Genomic DNA, 17,447 nt, shown 5'->3' on the forward strand with positions numbered 1-17,447 from the left:
TCTCCTATTTCTCCCTTTGTTCCTATGTCGGCCAGCTCGTTTGGTGTTGAGACTACTACAACTGCTTGGGTCGCCTTCCCTTCGGCCACCTACCTTGCTGCAGTCACATTGGTGTTGTACCCTTATGGGTTAGCTGCTTCACGGTCGTCGTCCTGCCAGGCCTGTTGCCCTTCTAGACGCCACTCCCGCAAAGCCTGCTGTCCCGCTGGTCATCAGCCCCTCTTGGCTACTTGCCCTTCCGGATGATTAGCTGTTTTTGGTTTGTTCGCTGGCCTGACTGTTCTGCTGGACCTGCCTCTCCATTAGCCGCTCACCTGGCTTGCTGCCCTTTTGGACGCCATTGCGCCAGGCCTACCGTCCCGTTGGTCGTAAGCCCCTGAAGGTTGTCTGCCCTTCTGGATGCCAGGCTTGTTTGGTCGGTTTGCTTGCTCACCTTGTTGGTCTCCACCTCCGCTGGGTCTGCCCACCACTGGCAACCTACCTTGTTTGGTATGTTGATTGTTGGATCTATCTCCTGGTCGGTAGTAGCCTATTCAACACCAGCCTGTTGGGCCGCTCTCGCCAGGCAGCCACTCCTTCATTGCCCTCTGAAAGGTCGGTGCCCCTCTGCCTTGGCGATTCCCTTTGCTAGGCCAGTTGTCTGCTTGGCCGTTTCCCTCCACATGGCCCGCTCCTCCACCGTGGCTGCTTCTTTGCTGGCGGTGCTCCTTCTTCGTGTTGGTGGCTAGGAACTGTAGTGTTGAGATCTGATTGTTAGGGTTTGTGGTTCTCTTCCCGGTTATGACTAGTTTGTTACTCTTATTGGGTTTGTCATTTCCCCTTTGGAGCTATATTACCCCTCCCCCTTTTAATGCATTTACTATTCACCACAAAAAAATAAAAGGAAAATATTTTTTGGAGTCCTTTGATGTCTGTACCAATCCCATCTTTAAACCATTGAAACTTGAGTTTCCTGAAGCTAATTAGTCCTATTTTGAAGATAAAGTCCATATCAAAAAAGAAATCTACATGTCAGAGTATTAAAAAAAAAAAAAATCTGCAAGCCATCTCAGATTTTAGTAACAATAACCCCATAACACTAATCCAAGTTTCACACGTCCAACTTCTTTCTCTGGATGATGTTTTTCTTATGAGGTGCTAAATCATATGATATAAGAAGTAGAAAACACAAATACTTGTCCCAGGTGCTAAATCATTTCTTCCTTCTTTTTCTTTACTTGATTCATTAAAATCTTTGCAGGTTCTGCCTAGAATTATTTATCGGTGAAAATGGTCATCTGATTGAAACTTGCCATGGTTTTAGGCGGCGTGCCAAGAACCAGGACCATACCTGGATTGATGGTACCTTGAATGATATTCTCGTCCCTGTTGAGACCTTTCACCTCCAGGGTGTGTCTCAAGATGTCATCAAGCATGACCAAAAATTTGATTTTGAACGTTTTCCGGTTGTCCTGGAGCTATGCCGTCAAGCTGGGGCCAATGTATATGATGAATGCCTGTACAAAAGCAGCTCAACATCAGACAATGGGAAAAATTATAGTGTCATTGCTGAGTCCTTGTCACGGCCTGAGCTAACATCAGTGGCGAAGTTAACTTTGGAGGCATGGGAGAGGCTTAGAGCAGGTGTCCAGAAATTATTGTTGGTTTATCCAGCAAAGGTCTGCAAATGTTGTTCAGAAGTTCATGTTGGACCCTCTGGTCACAAGGCACAGATTTATGGAGTGTTAAAGTATGAGGGTCGGCGGGGTACCCATATATGGAAGAAGGCCAAAGTAGATGATTTGGTGCCTCCCAATGTCGTTTGGCGGCAGCGGCCTCAGGATCCCCTTCTGCTTCTGGATAATGGATGGGATTTTTATGGTCATGCTCCGGCTGTGATTGAGCTGTGCCTGCAAGCTGGGGCAACTATACCTGTCAAATATTTCTGTATGATGAAGATACAAGGTTTACCACCACCCTTTGATTAGCATAGGACAGAAAAGCTCCCATTTAGGCTTTGTTCTCTTAAGGCTGTGTTGAAGCTATTCACAAAGAGATTAATAGGCTGATCTCGCATGGGTGCGATCAATTCAATCTACTTCAATCGATGGCATAATGTACATTAGATTTCCAACTGCTACTGTATCAACTCCTTTGGCTGCACCAGGATTGCTCCAAGTCAACATTGAGTTTTGGCTGTGGCTGTAAAATAGCCTTAGCATTGAGCGATTTGATTTAAGACCATCTTTAGTTTTATAGTTCAATAATTACACCATCTTAACAATCAAGTTATGCAACTCTTCAGTAGCATTGGAGTCTTACAGGTCTAGTCAAGTGGAGGCTTGGGTTTCCTGTGGATGTAAACATATCATGTATGTTCATTAACATTTGATTTTATTATGACAAAGATCAGCAATTATTTGTCAATATCCTCTGGTCAAGCAACCTGAACTGTCTGACAACAAAAATAGAAATAGAAAAAGAAGAAACCTGTACCCCTGGATACATTGAAAAAAGAACTTATGGTTGAAACTTATGAGCTCAATCCTCTCTACGGACGCTTGCTTGCGGCTTCTCTTGCCCCTCTCACTTTTATCAGAACTTGATGCCACAGATTTGGAGTCAGAAGTAAGAATAACTAGTCACTGGAATTATATGAGGAACCTGAACTCCCAAAATCTGATTCTGATTCTGATTCAGATATCCTTTAGCCAAAACAATGGAATTTCCCTCCAAGTTTCAGATTTGAGGCCAAATGGGAAAGACATCTAGATTTGGGCCAACTTATTGCTAAGGCATGGCAATAAAAAATCCAATTGGTTCACATTTATACAAACTACACCATAATATTAAGGAGTGTGGAGGTATTCAGGTAATGCTAGTTTAGAAATTTTTAAAACTAGGAGGTCCTTGAAAATATTCAAACAATCCCACAATATGCCTCCTTGTGTGATCAAGAGCTTGAACTTTGTAATGGCTTGAAACCCTCATACATCAAGAAGAACTTTACTAAGCTCAACTCTCGAAATATTAAATAGTTACAAGGAGGGAGAGGGGTGGGGCTCCTATACTACGCAATAGAGGCGGCAGCTCAAATCTAACACCTTGGAATGCCTCGAGGTATGTGCCTGTATGTTGGGTTCCAGGCCAGGGCGCTTCAAGGTGTTGGATCTGAGCTGCTACCTCTATTGCGCAATAGAGGAGTCGATCCTTGCAACACAGCACTTCCTGCAAAGGGCACATTAGTTGAATCATAAAGTTAAGGGACTGCTCTGGTAAGTGGGTTGCTGAACACTTAGGTTTAACTTCTGATATTCTCTCCTATTTTGATCGTTTGTATACTATTTCTCATTTGTTCGGGATAAGACTATTTTTAAGTTCTCTCTACAAAAATTATTAGGGATGAAATGAGGCTTTGTGTAGTTCACTTATTGTTGCTGAAAATTAAATAAGCAGTGTTCCATATTGGGGCTTATAGTTTAGGATAGCCTTCCAGGGAAGTTCTTTTAATCTTGTTGGATTGTTGGACCATACTGTAATTGATGCAGTTCAACGATTCTTCTCCAATAGCTATATGCTTAAGGAATTTAATAAGACAATCATTGTTTTAGTTCCTAAGAAAAGCTATCTAGAGGAGATGAGCCATTTCCTACCTATAAGTCTTTGCTTGATCATTTATAAAGTTAGAAGAAGTGTTTTCTGTGGGGAGCATGCCCTTGGGCATGTGTGGGAGCCCATAGGAGAGCACACTGTCACAGCCTTAGACCTTTCTTAGCAACCGCACTGGCACTTAGCACTCCCACTAGTACTAAGTCAGCCTAACCACACTCCTTAAGGGACTTGGGAAGAGAAGAAGTGAACACAAGAGTGAGTTTGAAAAGAATGAATTTTTATTGCACTAGAGAACTCTTGAGTACAAGGCTTGAGAACTCACTTGCTTGGTTGAACACTCTTGGTTGGTCCTTAGTGAGTGCCTTTGCCAAATGAGGCAACACCTATTTATAGGCACCCCAAGTTATAATGGATGACTAAGATATTTACAAATGTCCTCCATCCAACGGTTGGGGAGGAAACTAGAAGCTTCCCACCTCCTTAGAACTACCATAACGAGTCAACGGGTTCCCAAATTGCCTCACTCTCTGTTAGCCCCTTCCACTTGACTAAGTACTCCCTACTAGGTGGTACTCCTAGTCTTCGGATGACTCGATCAGCGATCATATATTCAGCCTCCTTGTCATAGGAAGTAGTGATAGTCATTGGTGCTCTTGTTGAGGCTCCATGACTTGGGTCTTCCTTGTCTCCATGGTATGGCTTTAATAGGCTTGCATGGAAGACCAGATGGATCTTAAGCTTAGGAGGTAGGCTCACCTCATAGGACACCTTGCCCACCTTCTTGGTGATCTCAAACGGGCCTTTATACTGGTGTACCAGCCTTTTGTGTACTTGCCTGAGGGACTTGAATTGTTGGGGTAGAAGCTTTACAAGTACCAAGTCCCCGACCTTGAAGTTTTCTAGTCGCCTCCCTTTGTCATCCCATTTCTTCATCTTTTTAATGGCTTTGTCCAAGTATGACTTAGCCATATCTAGCTTTGCTTGCCACTCCTTAGCAACCTTAAATGCCGAAGGGCTCTTCCCTGTGTGGCTGGTCATCACCGTGTTTGGCGTCAAGGATTGTTGTCCCGTGGCAATCTTATATGGACTTTGGTTCGTAGCCTCACTTTGCTGGAGATTGTAAGAGAACTGAGCCACATCCAGCAACTTGGCCCAATCTTGCTGATTAGCACTCACAAAGTGCCTTAGTGCCTCCCCCTTAGACATGTCCTGAGAGGTAGTGGCTTCTCTTGCCGCTGTCCTGCTACTCGTAGCCCAACCTTCCCATACTTCTTCTCTAATACGAGCTTTCACCTTGTCCAACGCCTTACACACTTGAGCCTTGAAGGTGGCAACCATCTCCACTTGGTCACTTATTATGATGTTGAGAGTACCTTATAGGGACCCTTTGAGCTCCCCCATCTGGCCATCAAGCTCCTCCCTGAGCTCCACATGGCCTTTGAGCTCCTCCCCACTTTGCTCCGCAACATCGAGGCACCCCTTTGCCTCGGCCAATACTTGCTCCCCTCAAGCTAAATGAGACTCCATAGCAACGCCAATGTCAACGGTGACTTGCCTTCGCTCCTTCTTTGCTTACTTTTGTGGGTGTTGGTCTCTATTCCACAGTTTTAGCTCGCCTATCTCCTATCCCACAAGCTTGGCTCCCTCGCAACCGAAGCTCTGATACCACAACTGTCACGGCATTAGACCTTTCTAAGCAACCACGCAGGCACTTAGCACTCCCACTAGCACTAAGGAATTCCAACCACACTCCTTAAGAGACTTGGGAAGAGAAGAAGTGAACACAAGAGTGAGTTTGAGAAGAATGAACTTGTATTGCACTAGAGAACTCTTGAGTACAAGGCTTGTGAACTCACTTGCTTGGTTGAACACTCTTGGTTGGTCCTTGGTGAGTGCCTTTGCCAAATGAGGCAACACCTATTTATAGGCACCCCAAGTTAAAATGGATGGTTAAGATATTTACATATGTCCTCTATCCAACGGTTGGGGAGGAAACTAGAAGCTTTCCACCTCCTTAGTAGAAAACTCTAGAAATATCCCTACAAAATATCTCCTTACAAAATATCTTCTAAAAAATATCTACTACAAAATATCTAGAGTTCCACACTTTGGTAGAAATCTCTAGAAACTGTGCTTACTAAGCCCAATCGCCTAAGTCCATGGGCTTAATGGGCTTGGCATATGGGCCTTTAGTGGGCGGGCTTTGACAACACGGAAGCATCAGGCTAGGGATTATCATTGCATTTCGTGGGCCAAGAGGGGGGGGGAATCATTTCGCACTCATGTTTTTTGGGCACAGCCCCTACGCTTCCCCACAAAAACCATTTTCTCATAAAACAAAGTAAAGTGTTTGGTGAATAAGCTTCGACTACTTAACATTCTTATTAGCCCTTACCAAAATGTTCTTGTTCCCTCTCAAGCAATTTTTGATAATATATATGCGGCAAATGGAATTTTGCATCAAATGCGTTATGTTAGAACGTAACAAGTGTGTGTTGATGGCTTTAAAACTTGATATTTGAAAGGTTATGATAAAATTGAGTGAAATGGAATTTTACATCAAATGCGTTACGTTAGAACGTAACGAAAATGTGTGTTGATGACTTTAAAACTTGATATTTGAAAGGCTATGATAAAATTGAGTGGTTCTATCTTGAGCAATTGTTAATACAGATGAGTTCCTTAGGAATTTGGTTAGATTGGATTACGCAATGTGCCACCAATGTGTAATATCATGTCAAATTTAATGGTGGAATTATTGTCCAAGTTAATCCCATCTTGGGTTTAGACAAGGTTACTCTCTTAGCCCTACCTGCTCATTCTATGTTAGAGGCCCATTCTTACAAATTCCTCCAAGTTGAAGCTTCTCTTATTATTTCAGTTATGTATACCGATAGGAATGGTCTTTCCCATTTGTTTTTTCGCTGATGAATGCTTATTAACGACAAACTTATTCATCGAATGAAATATCTGTAGCTAAAAAAAGAATATTGATAACTGAAATAAAAATCCATTGTTTAAAATATTTTCCCATGATAGTACATGGATTAGACCGTATGATAAAAGACAATGTACGCATCTCATTGGTATAATTTCATCTTAAAATGAATAAAGAAAGTAGCTAGAATTACAAAAGATGCCCATTTATATTTTATATGCATCTCCATTTGCTGGAATTTCGGTAATTTGACTAAAACTTTGAATAAGAGTTTGAGCATCTTCATCATGGATACGCAAGATCATATGCTTTTCAATAAAGGGAAAAATGCCATAAAATAGAATACAATACTATTGCACACTTGTCAAAAATGCCACCATGGTAAAACACAATGTTTCCAAAGACAAATGCCCCAAGGATCTCCATCCAATACCGTGCTTTAAAACCATGGATAGACCCCACTGAGCTCCATATGCCGCCAGAGGCGATCAAGCAGTGCCATAGATCCTATTCTCATTGCAGAACTCCCTTAGCTTCCTCTGCTGCCATATAGGATTCAGTTCTACCTAGTTTAATATTTTAATTTCATTCAAGTCACCACCTCACCACAGGTTCTATTTTGTCATCCAAAAAACCTTCTCTATAGACTATCATAGATAGTTTATTACCTGATTCATGGCTGGAAGGATGGATAGCATAGGTTAGAAGTTGTGAGAGCTTCTTGCTAGAGAAGTTGCTCTCACCTGATGCATAACCACAATTTTTTCCCCTCTCCCTTACTCCAGCAATCCTGCATAAAACCATCTCACCAAAGATGATTAGATAAGAGAAATAATAAGAAAAGAGGAAAAATATTTGAACATACAATATCTGGTTGAGTGGTTGACTTCAAATATGTCAACTAAGAGCTAGGGGATACATTTAGTTGACAAACTTCAACTCAAAAGGACATGTGGCCAAAAAGTCATACAGATATGTTCAGAACAAAATAAATTACTCATCTTGCGGAGAACTGATTTCTCCTGAAGAGGTGTGATCTCTCCTCCTGTACTTCTTCTTCTTACTTCTTAGTTCTTATTCCTCCTAGTACAGGTGGACTACCTGTGTTCTCAGCCAGAGTCAGCTTGCTTTAATTTGTTACATTTCATCAATTACTAATCAGCTTAAACTGAAACTTTGTTGTCAGCATTCTATTTATGTTTCCTCTTGAATTCTTTCATTAGTTTCTAGTTTATCATCCTTCTTGCGACACCTGCTGGCTCTTATGACAACTGAGAGTAAGTTTTGAGAGTCATGGATAGGATAGAAATTGTTGCTTAATCCAATGAAATAAGTGTCAGTGATGTTACAGCTTGCTGGAACAAAAATTTTAGTTGAGATGACTGATGGAAGTGTTTTCGCTCACTGGGTTTGCTAGGAAAAGTAATATCTGGGGGTAACTCAAGGTGCAAGAAATATATAATTGCATGAAGTAATCGAATAAAAAAAATCTACCATAAGAATTTCCAATCTGGCTCTGATTTTTGAATCCTACACTAACAGCAACACAAGGAATCATAGGACCCAATTAATATCAGGTATATATGCCAGGCCATGGAAATTATTTTACCTATGAACCACCTTTTTACTCTGGGAAAGCAGCCAAGTGCTTGGGTCTGACTAGCAACAATAGCAGCTACTGTTGCAACAACAAACATGGCCCAGTACAGGCTCTCCGCAAATAAGCAATTACCAACTACCTGCTATTAGATAATTTACTTGAGCGGGTAAATGTTAAGCCAAGTGAGAGATCAGAACAGGCCTAGAATGGAACGAGGGAAGGCATCTATCACATGAACCTGATGTTTCAGAAAGTAGATATCTTGTTCCGGAATATGCTAAAAGTAGGCAATGGAAAACAAGATGGTTTTTCCAACAAGCTAAAACTTCTACTTAAGAGAATAGGTCAAAAATTCATCTGTACATGAGAAGCCATAACTCTCCCTTTAATCCTCTGCAGACCACAATGGAACTGTGCTAATTGGAAAACATAATGCTGGCTGCATTAGAACTGATCTCTCTAAATGCTCACCTTTCTCTATAGTTCCAACTTTTAACTTAGAATCAGAATGTATTTGTTGTACATCAGGCTCTTCCAAGGTTGACCAACAAAGAGTCATGAAATGGTCAATCCAGCTCTCCAAGGATAGTATTCAAAGAAGGAAAAATCCAGGTTAATTGGTCGATGAACTGTCACCAATTCTATTACCACAACCACATAAATTGTGAATTGGGAGGCTTATTATAACACTTAAACTTATCAACAACCATTTTTTTTTATTCTTGCCTAACCAAATTTACCCACCTGGTAAAAGGAATTTTTTTCTCCTAACCCTTAGCTTCTAAGGGTTTTGGAAGGTAGATAAGCGCAAAAGGCAGTTCAACCTTTAAGGCTCTTACGTGATCCTATCTTCCCCCTTGTGAGCCCTGGGAGGGGATTGATTGATCCTAGACACAGTTTCACTATTAATAGAACATTATTAGATGCATAGATTCTCATCACACTAAGAGAGCAGGATAACAAACCCAACATTTTCCCCAAGGCCATCCTTAATTTTCAATGGTGTGGTTAATCATCTGCAGTTCAACAAAGTAGCCTCGCACAAACACCCCTCTCCCCGAAAAGAATGCACATTTGTGTTACTGGCGTAGGTGATTCATTGGGTTGCAGAAGAAGAGACTAACCAAAAACAGTAGAGAATGATAGAAGAACTAGTGGTTCATGGAAAGGGGGAAATGGCTTCACACTATGGCATAAAGGTGATTTTTTTGCAATGTTAACTTTAGTCCATTGAAAATATTGTTAACATGGCGACGGAAAAGAGATATCATATTATAAACTTTTATCACGACAGTAATAAGTATACTCTAATATATGATATTATTTATGACAAGCAATTAAATCCATCGAAAATATTTATCATATTGAAACATCACAAACAGTTGCGAGGGGAGCTTATATTCCGTCATAACAAGTTACATTAATTATCTTGGTAGCGAATTTTAGAGAATAAGGAGGCTTTGTGGGTAAGGGTATTGAAAGAGAAGTATTTTCCTACTTCCTATTTCCTGGAACTCCCTGCTAAGAAATGTTGTTCTTGGACATGGTATAACATTTTGAAGGTATAGATCATCTTATAACATTTTGAAGGGTATAGATCATCTTCTTAAGGCACTAAAAAGGAAAGTTGGTGATGGTTCTTCAATTGACATACATAGAGATGCTTGGGTTCCCACTCTTCCTAATGGAAGAATCTTAAGTCCTTAATTGGGAATAGTGCAGAAAGTGGCGCTAATCAACCATAAATATTTACATTGGGATGTGCCTTAGTTGTCTCTAATTTTTTTAGCAGTGCAAGCTCAAGCCGTTCTTAGGATTCTCCTCAGCATTTCAATTAAATCTGATTCTTGAGTTTGGGGTCCATCTACTGATGATAATTTTTCTGTCAAGTCAGCTTATCATTTAGCTTTATCAAGTCATCCATAGCTTTTCTCAAGGATCTAGCCCTTCTGGTGATCTATATTGGTCCAATTTGTGGAAATTCCAATTGTTGCCGCAATTCACACACTTTCTTTGCCGTTGTTGCTCCAACTTCTTAGTTGTTAAAGCAATCGTTCTTTAGTAGGCATATTTCACAGGACCCCTTATGTCCACCTTGTTTTAATGCCGAGGAATCTGATGTCCATGCTTTATTTCATTGTGATTTTGCCACTTCTTGTTGGTTGGCTTTTGCTTTTAGGTTAAACAAAAGGGACATTCATGGTAACATTGTGAAGGATAAATTTTTCTCTTTCTTGAATATTTCCTCTACTTATATAGATCAACCTGATGTCATTATCCAATCGGTTCTCTTATTGGAAAATCCGGAAAGCCCGTAATCATTATGTTTTTAGTCACTCTAACCCATCTTTAATTCACACTATACATTCACTTCATAACTCAATTGAAGAGGGGCAAATGGACTTCAATGGGGAAAGGGCTAAGTATCATAATGGTCATGTTGCTTTATCTGCTATATTATGAAACCCTTATTTAAATCACTATCATTCATACTGATGGTTCTTGGAAAGCTAATACATTTCTTGGTGGTAGGGGTGTTATTACAAGGGATAATAGGGGTACCTTTGTGGCTACCAAATGCAAGCATGTAGGGGTTTCTTTGTTGCATCCATAGAAGCAGAGGCGATTCGAGATGTCATTATTGATGGCTAGGAGTCTACAGGTTGGGCAATTGACTATATCCTCAGACTCTAAAGCATTAGTATTTTTCTTAAATCACACCTCATATTCAATAAAATGGGTTGTTTGAGTCATTGTATTTTTTCATGTTTCGTTCTTGTTTGTTCCTCGTTTACTCAATGTTGAAGTCCTTATATTGGCTAAGGGTGCTTCCATTCTTAAATTGTCTAAAGTGTGGTGGTCACAGCCACCTCTCTTCATTGTAAATCCTGACCTTCTTTCTCAGATAGGAGATTCTCTTCTTCTTTTTTTACCTTCTTCTTCTTCTTCTTCTTCTTCTTTTTTTTTTTTTTTCACAATAGTTCTATTTTGACCCCACACACACACCCAAAAAAAATTTTAACAGTAAGTGGTGGAGGGGATCGCTCAAAAGCATGGCACATTCTTTTTTTAAGTTGTCAACAAGAGAAATCAAACCATCATTGAAAGAGAGAAGAGAAGATCCTGCCCAAAAGGAAGTCATGATTTACAATGAAAATGGGTGGATTTAGCCAGCAAACTGTAGACAATTTCAAGAGAGAAGCCCTTTTAGCTAGAATATGTGAGCTTCCACATTAAGGGAACAAGGTAAAAACTGAAACACACATACACAACATGGTAAAATGCATGATTAAGAGAGTATGTCTTTATCTATTACACGAGCAGCCCAATCTAAGGAGGCTGAAGAGTGATATACGAAAGACACTAGAGATTTAGAATCTGAAATGATGGTGAGTTTCTTAATCAGTAGACTTCGAGCCATCAATAATCCATCTTGGATTGCCTCCGCTTCCATGGACGGAGCAAAGAAGTTCCTAAAAAGGTTTTCATTTTGCTGCCACAAAACCCCTTATGATCCTTAACAAGGACGCCCCTGCCACCAAGTGATTTATTATATTTTAAAGCACCATCCATATATTTGGTACAATGATCGAGAGGAAACTTGGAAGGGTAGGGTTTAAAGCAACAAAGATATGATGATACTTAGCCTTTTCGTTGCTAAAGTTCATTCTGCCATCTTCAACTAAATGATTGAAGGCTTGTATTATGCCAAGAAGAGAGTAATTAGAATGATTAAATATAGAATAATTATGGGCCTTCAAAATTTTCCAAAAAAGAGCAACCAATTGGATGATGACATCATTTTGATATGGGAAAAAAAAGGGAGAGATGCAAGAACTAGATAAGGAGTTCTTTTACAGTAGTACCTTTTGTCTCCTTGTATTGAACCTAAAAGGGAAGCCAACCAGCAGCTAGAAGCAAAGTCACATTGATATAAAGCATGCATAATATAGACTCCTCAGTATTAGGGTATAGAGGGCATACAAGGTCTTGTGAAATATGTCTTTTGAACAGTTATAGTTTAACAGCTAATGCATCAATACAGCACCTCCAAAGAAAATGTTTAAGCTTTGGCAGCAAGGGAAATTTCCATAGATTGGACCGGAAGGGATCTCCAGATGGCCTCAGGTCCCCAAAAGAGCTGTGATGGAAATAAGATAGGGTTAAGTGGTAAGCAGTCTTAACAGAGAAGAGTGCATCAATGGAAGGGCCCCAAAACCAATAATCAGATTTACAAGAGATACTAAAGGGTGATGTAGATCAGGCTTGCATAAGGAAGGGGCTGCTGGCCCCCATCAAACCAAGTCCAGCCTCGGTCCAGCCAGGCTATTCCAGCCCCATCGAGCAGCAGCTTCTCAGCCCATATTTGGGTAGTTATTTGGTTCCCTTTTTGGTAAGTCAGGCCAGCTCAGCAGCAGCCCATCTACCCATCAAATGAGTCCCATTGCAACCCCAACTGGAGCCTCTAGGAGTTTCCCTGTTAGCACCATCAAACCATCTGTCCAGCATTCCAATTTACAGCTTTAGTTTCCATTCTGGGAACCCTCCACAGCAAAGCAACCTCCTCCATCGATAGCATCTTTTCTCAGCCAGTTTTGTCTTAAAAAAGGATCTTCTAGAAGCCCCTTACGGCTCTCCCTTATTGTTGAAAAAACAGCTTCAAGAGAAGAGCTCTAGCTGCCATCGAATTGGCCAAGATAGCCTTGGATTAGTTTCAATTTTGGATTGTCAAGTTAGTCAAGTTAGTTTCCTATTTTGTAACTTAGGCTAGTTCCTTTTTATGTTCAGTTATTAGTAACTAAATTACTCCTACTTGGTTAGCAAGTCAAAAGTAAGGAAGTTTATTTCTAGCTCTTAGTTTCCTATTTTAGTGTCCTTTTTTATTTCACTCATGTGAGCCTATAAAAGAGGCATTCATCAATTGTACTCAGTTAGAGAATTGATTAATGAAAATTGTGAATGCAAACTCTTGACTGAAACAACTGCTATTGAGAGGTGAGATGCCTAACCCATTGAGGGGTGTGATACCCAAAACCTAGGGGGTGAGAATTCCATCACTCTTCTTCACCCTTCTCCAGCTCTCCATCGACTCTCTTTATTTTCTTATTTTCCATTTTATTTGTTTGCTGTGAGAGAGTGATTGAGTTTTCATTCGAAGTCTAATTGAAGTCCAAAACGTCAGCTATCAACAAAGATCAAAAGAGGCCAAACTAACTAGATCCATCTCTAAATTTTCAGGGGTTTTGAGGGTGGATCGACCAAGGCCAGATCTCCATCCCCTGAACCCTAATCAGCCACCTCTTTTGGGGGTTTCTTCCTGATCCTAGGAGGCCCACTCGACCCAAGTTTGGTGGCCAACTGAGCTCCCTATCATCTGTTTCTAAAGACCATCCCTAGTTTCCTAACTGGGAACTTCTCTTAGATCTCCCAAACCTGAGATCAGACTACAAAACCCTTTGGAGTGTTTGATTAGCATCACAAGAGGAGCAATTGACCAGAAGTTGAACCTCCACAGGCCTCTTACTTCCAGCCGCACGTTTCTCCAATTCTTCCCAGGTTTGGACTTTTGTTCAAAGTCCGATTTCAGATTTCCCTAAGGATTAGTAATTTATTAATTGGAGTTTTGGGATCCTAACTGGGTTGGGTAGTTCCTACCTAGCCACATCAAAGGGGAAAGTGAAAAATGGCTTGAGCTTCTATAGTACAAATCATGGGAACATTCTAATGTATTAAATCATGATTAATTAACTCAGATACTTTGTGAACTCTCCCTAAGGGATTGAAATTCTCCCAAGTTGGAAGAGTAGGAAACCAAGCATCACACTAAATGTCAATTGAGAACCCATCCCCAAATTTCCTTCTAAGAACCTTAAGGAGGAGATCTCTACCTCTTAGAACGTTATGCCATACCAAGAACAACATTTTTAGTGGGGGCTTCAAGAAAATTTGAAGGGAAATAAACCTTCACTCACAAAGCCTCCCTCTTCTCTAAGAGCCACCAGCATTGTCTAGCTAAAAGTTCTATATTGAAACATTTAAAATCCTACAAACCTAAGCCCCCAAACTGTTTGCTCTTACATAAATGAGCCCATATAGCCCAAAAAATTCCTTTATCCAAACGGTCCTTCCACCAGAAGTGATAGACAGCCTTACTTAAAGCACTACAAATAGATACAGGTAAGAAAAACACAGACTTGGTATATGGGGGGAGACAGGTTACTACTACTTTAATTAGAAGTTTAGAACCTCTTTCCCAGCTTGGAACAAAAGGCTACTCTTCCAACTAGAGAGTTTTTTTTTTTGGATGAATAAATAATTAATTACCAAGGAGAGGAGAGAATATACAAGGGAGAAGGGGGGAGGGAGGGCTTAAGCCAATAAGGAGAAGCCAACCCAGGGGAAAAAAGAAAATAACAAAAACAAACTAATGCAGAGCCAAGACAGACCAGGGGGGAAGGCTAACACCATCAAGGGGGCTGGAAGAGATCAACCTGAAGGTTCTAGGAGTTGATGAGAGAGTTTTTTGGGGAGATGGGGACCGGCCGGGGAGTGGCAGTTAAGAAGGGCTTGGGCTTTGGAAGTAACATCAAAGTAAATAGTTTTCCAAATCTGGTCATGAGAACGGAATTTGGGAGTCCATCTACGGATGTTGCGTTCCATCCAAAGATGGTTGATAGTAGCACAAAAAGCCAGTTTTCCAATCGTATCACAAATGGAGGAACCTGAGAAAGTCATATCCACCTACACCCATTCTCGGTCAAGGGAGAGAATAGTCCTGCGGGATGGCCAACATTTAGACAAGACATTCTTCCAGACAAGGGAGGAGAATGGGGAAAACAAGAAGAGATGAGGGTTTATTATAGCCAAGTTCCACTATAATTGAAAATAACAATTTCTTTGATTTACAAAAGTTAGTGGGTATCCTAAACATGGTTGGATATCTCATTAAGTCCCAAAATGTCACATCTCTCTTTCTTGAGAGTGAACAAGTGTTAGGACCAAAGCTAATGACAGATTTGCTATTATTTATTTCCTGTTCTGACCACATACAGTAATCATGAAGGAGTTTAGAAATAAGCCTGCATTCCTTGGTCTTTGCTTTAAGAAGAAAAGACAATCATTAGCGAAGAATAGATGAGAGACACTAGGGCCAGATCTACTAGTTTTAATACCCAAAATGAGATGGAAGGTTTCAGCTTGGAGAAACTTACATGAAAGGCCATCCTGACAGAGGATAAACAAGTACTGGCTAAGGAGACAGCTTTGCCTTAGTCCATGATGAGGAGTGACTTTGCCTATGAATCCACCATTGAATTTGATATGATACTCCACAGTAGATATGCATTACATAATCCAATTTAGCCAGGCATCTACAAAACCCATCGGTATTAATAGTTTCTCAAGATAACACCACTCAATTTTGTCATATGCCTTGCTAAGCTCAAATTTTAAAGCCATCATCCCACATTTCCTTCTGGTGTGGTACATTCAATCTAATATCTCATGAGCCACAATGATATTATCAGAAATTGCACAAGAGGCGGAAAAAAATCACTTTGGTAAGGGGCTAATAAGACTATTAATTTTAGGTTTAAGCCATACTGGAGAAACATAAGAACTGTCAAAACATATATGATCGATGGTCGCAATGCTTGTATCACAAAGTCGACAATTCAGGTACATAATTATATGTTAGTCATGGAGAAATGAAACAGTAGGTAATCTCTGAAGATTCTACTGCCAAAACTCTTTGCAAAACAGGAACTTTCCAGATTAACTTTCAAATCTTATTTGTAGCAGCTGGTTATGCTAAAACAGTATTGCTTAGATGATAAGTTTCCAGATTTTGAACAAAATCAGAATATATTACCCTTGACATCCACAGACTTTCGGCAAGGAATTACTTCTATTTCCCCCTCCCCCCCAAATTTGTTCCTCTAAATACCCAATTAACATGCCAAGATTCCCACCCAAATGTAAATCCTTACTTAAAAAATGGTTTCACAAATGTCCACCAGATCTATGCACTTTCTGCCCTTTTAACATGCTTCCACTAAAATCTGCAGAACTTTTTTGTCCATGTGGATCAAAACATACACCAATAATGACATTTTTAAAGCCATAGGCTCAAATTGGGGATCTAAATACTTTTATGACTAGCAACATTACTCAATTGCCATAGATCGTTACTTAGGTTTGACAGATCAAACACAATACTTCCTGCATAAACTCATTGATTAGCATGGTGAATTCCCAGCACACTGGATATTCACATCCATCTCTCTATTGGAACAACCAGCTCTGCTGGAAGGTACAATCTTGTGAAAGTCTAATGCCAAACCTTCAAACCAAACTCAATTTGAAAAAGCTTAAAATTGTTATCATTTCATCCATTCCTTTTTTTAAGAAAATCATGGCTAGAAAGATTATGGCATAACTACACAGAAAAATGTTGCACAATGCCCTATTTCGACTTTGAGTACTGTATCGTAACCCTAATAAATTACATGTTTTCACATGTCTCAATTGGAGCAGACTGTAATAACCTGAAGATGGCCTGATCTTAAATTAAAGATGTGAATTATCTCAGTTCTCCATTTAAATTTACTGGCAAGCTGTTAGCAAAATCATTAGAATCTTTCATGGTATTTATATTACCAATTGCATAAGCAACAATACAGCAGCCTTAGTAGGGAAAAAAAAAACAGTACACAGATATATCCATCATTTCCCCTCGATGAAAGCATGAATGGATCTAAGACCCTGAAAGAACTTTGGTTAGGGAGCTCTGCAATGATGCAGCAGAGTCTATGGCAGATTTCATTAGCCAACTTATTCCAACTTTAATTCGATGTTCATCGGTTGGTGATCTGATCAATTATGCTATCTTCCTTGCTGAAATGTTAAGTTAGGAGACAAATCAGACAAGAATGCCAAAGATCAGTGCAAAGATATGCAGACTTTACCTGTATGACCAATAGGACCCTCCAAGGTTAACCCATCAATGAAACTTGGAGAAAGTGCTGCATCATTCCTGCCAAGAACCATCATCTCACCTAGATTCTGAAACCTGACATTTAAATGAAGTTAATTACTGGTTACGAGAAACCATTTGCAAAAAAAATTTCTTAAGAGTTTGGTAGTTCAATCCCATTGAGCTTAGATAAAACTATGTCGCAGTAAAGCTTTTATATGAGATAATAGTTAAAAAGCCTCTCAATACTAGAAGTATCAACTCGAGGTTAGATAAGTTGCACAAGCAACATAACCCCTTGAGTCAGATGTCCCATGGTACATTTTCCCATGACAACTAGCTGT

The 17,447-nt window shown here is 40.1% G+C and overlaps 1 protein-coding gene across 1 annotated transcript; it reads left to right on the forward strand.

The window, feature by feature from the left end:
- Positions 1-1,235: 1,235 nt before the first annotated feature.
- Positions 1,236-2,382, forward strand: LOC122066274 (APO protein 4, mitochondrial-like; the record flags this gene model as incomplete). The annotated part of the gene is made up of 1 exon (XM_042630092.1): positions 1,236-2,382. A coding segment is annotated over one exon (732 nt), but the record flags the coding sequence as incomplete, so codon positions are not given.
- Between the last annotated feature and the right edge of the window lie 15,065 nt (positions 2,383-17,447).

This window comes from Macadamia integrifolia, unplaced genomic scaffold, assembly GCF_013358625.1.
Source record: "Macadamia integrifolia cultivar HAES 741 unplaced genomic scaffold, SCU_Mint_v3 scaffold2315, whole genome shotgun sequence".
NCBI lineage: Eukaryota > Viridiplantae > Streptophyta > Magnoliopsida > Proteales > Proteaceae > Macadamia > Macadamia integrifolia.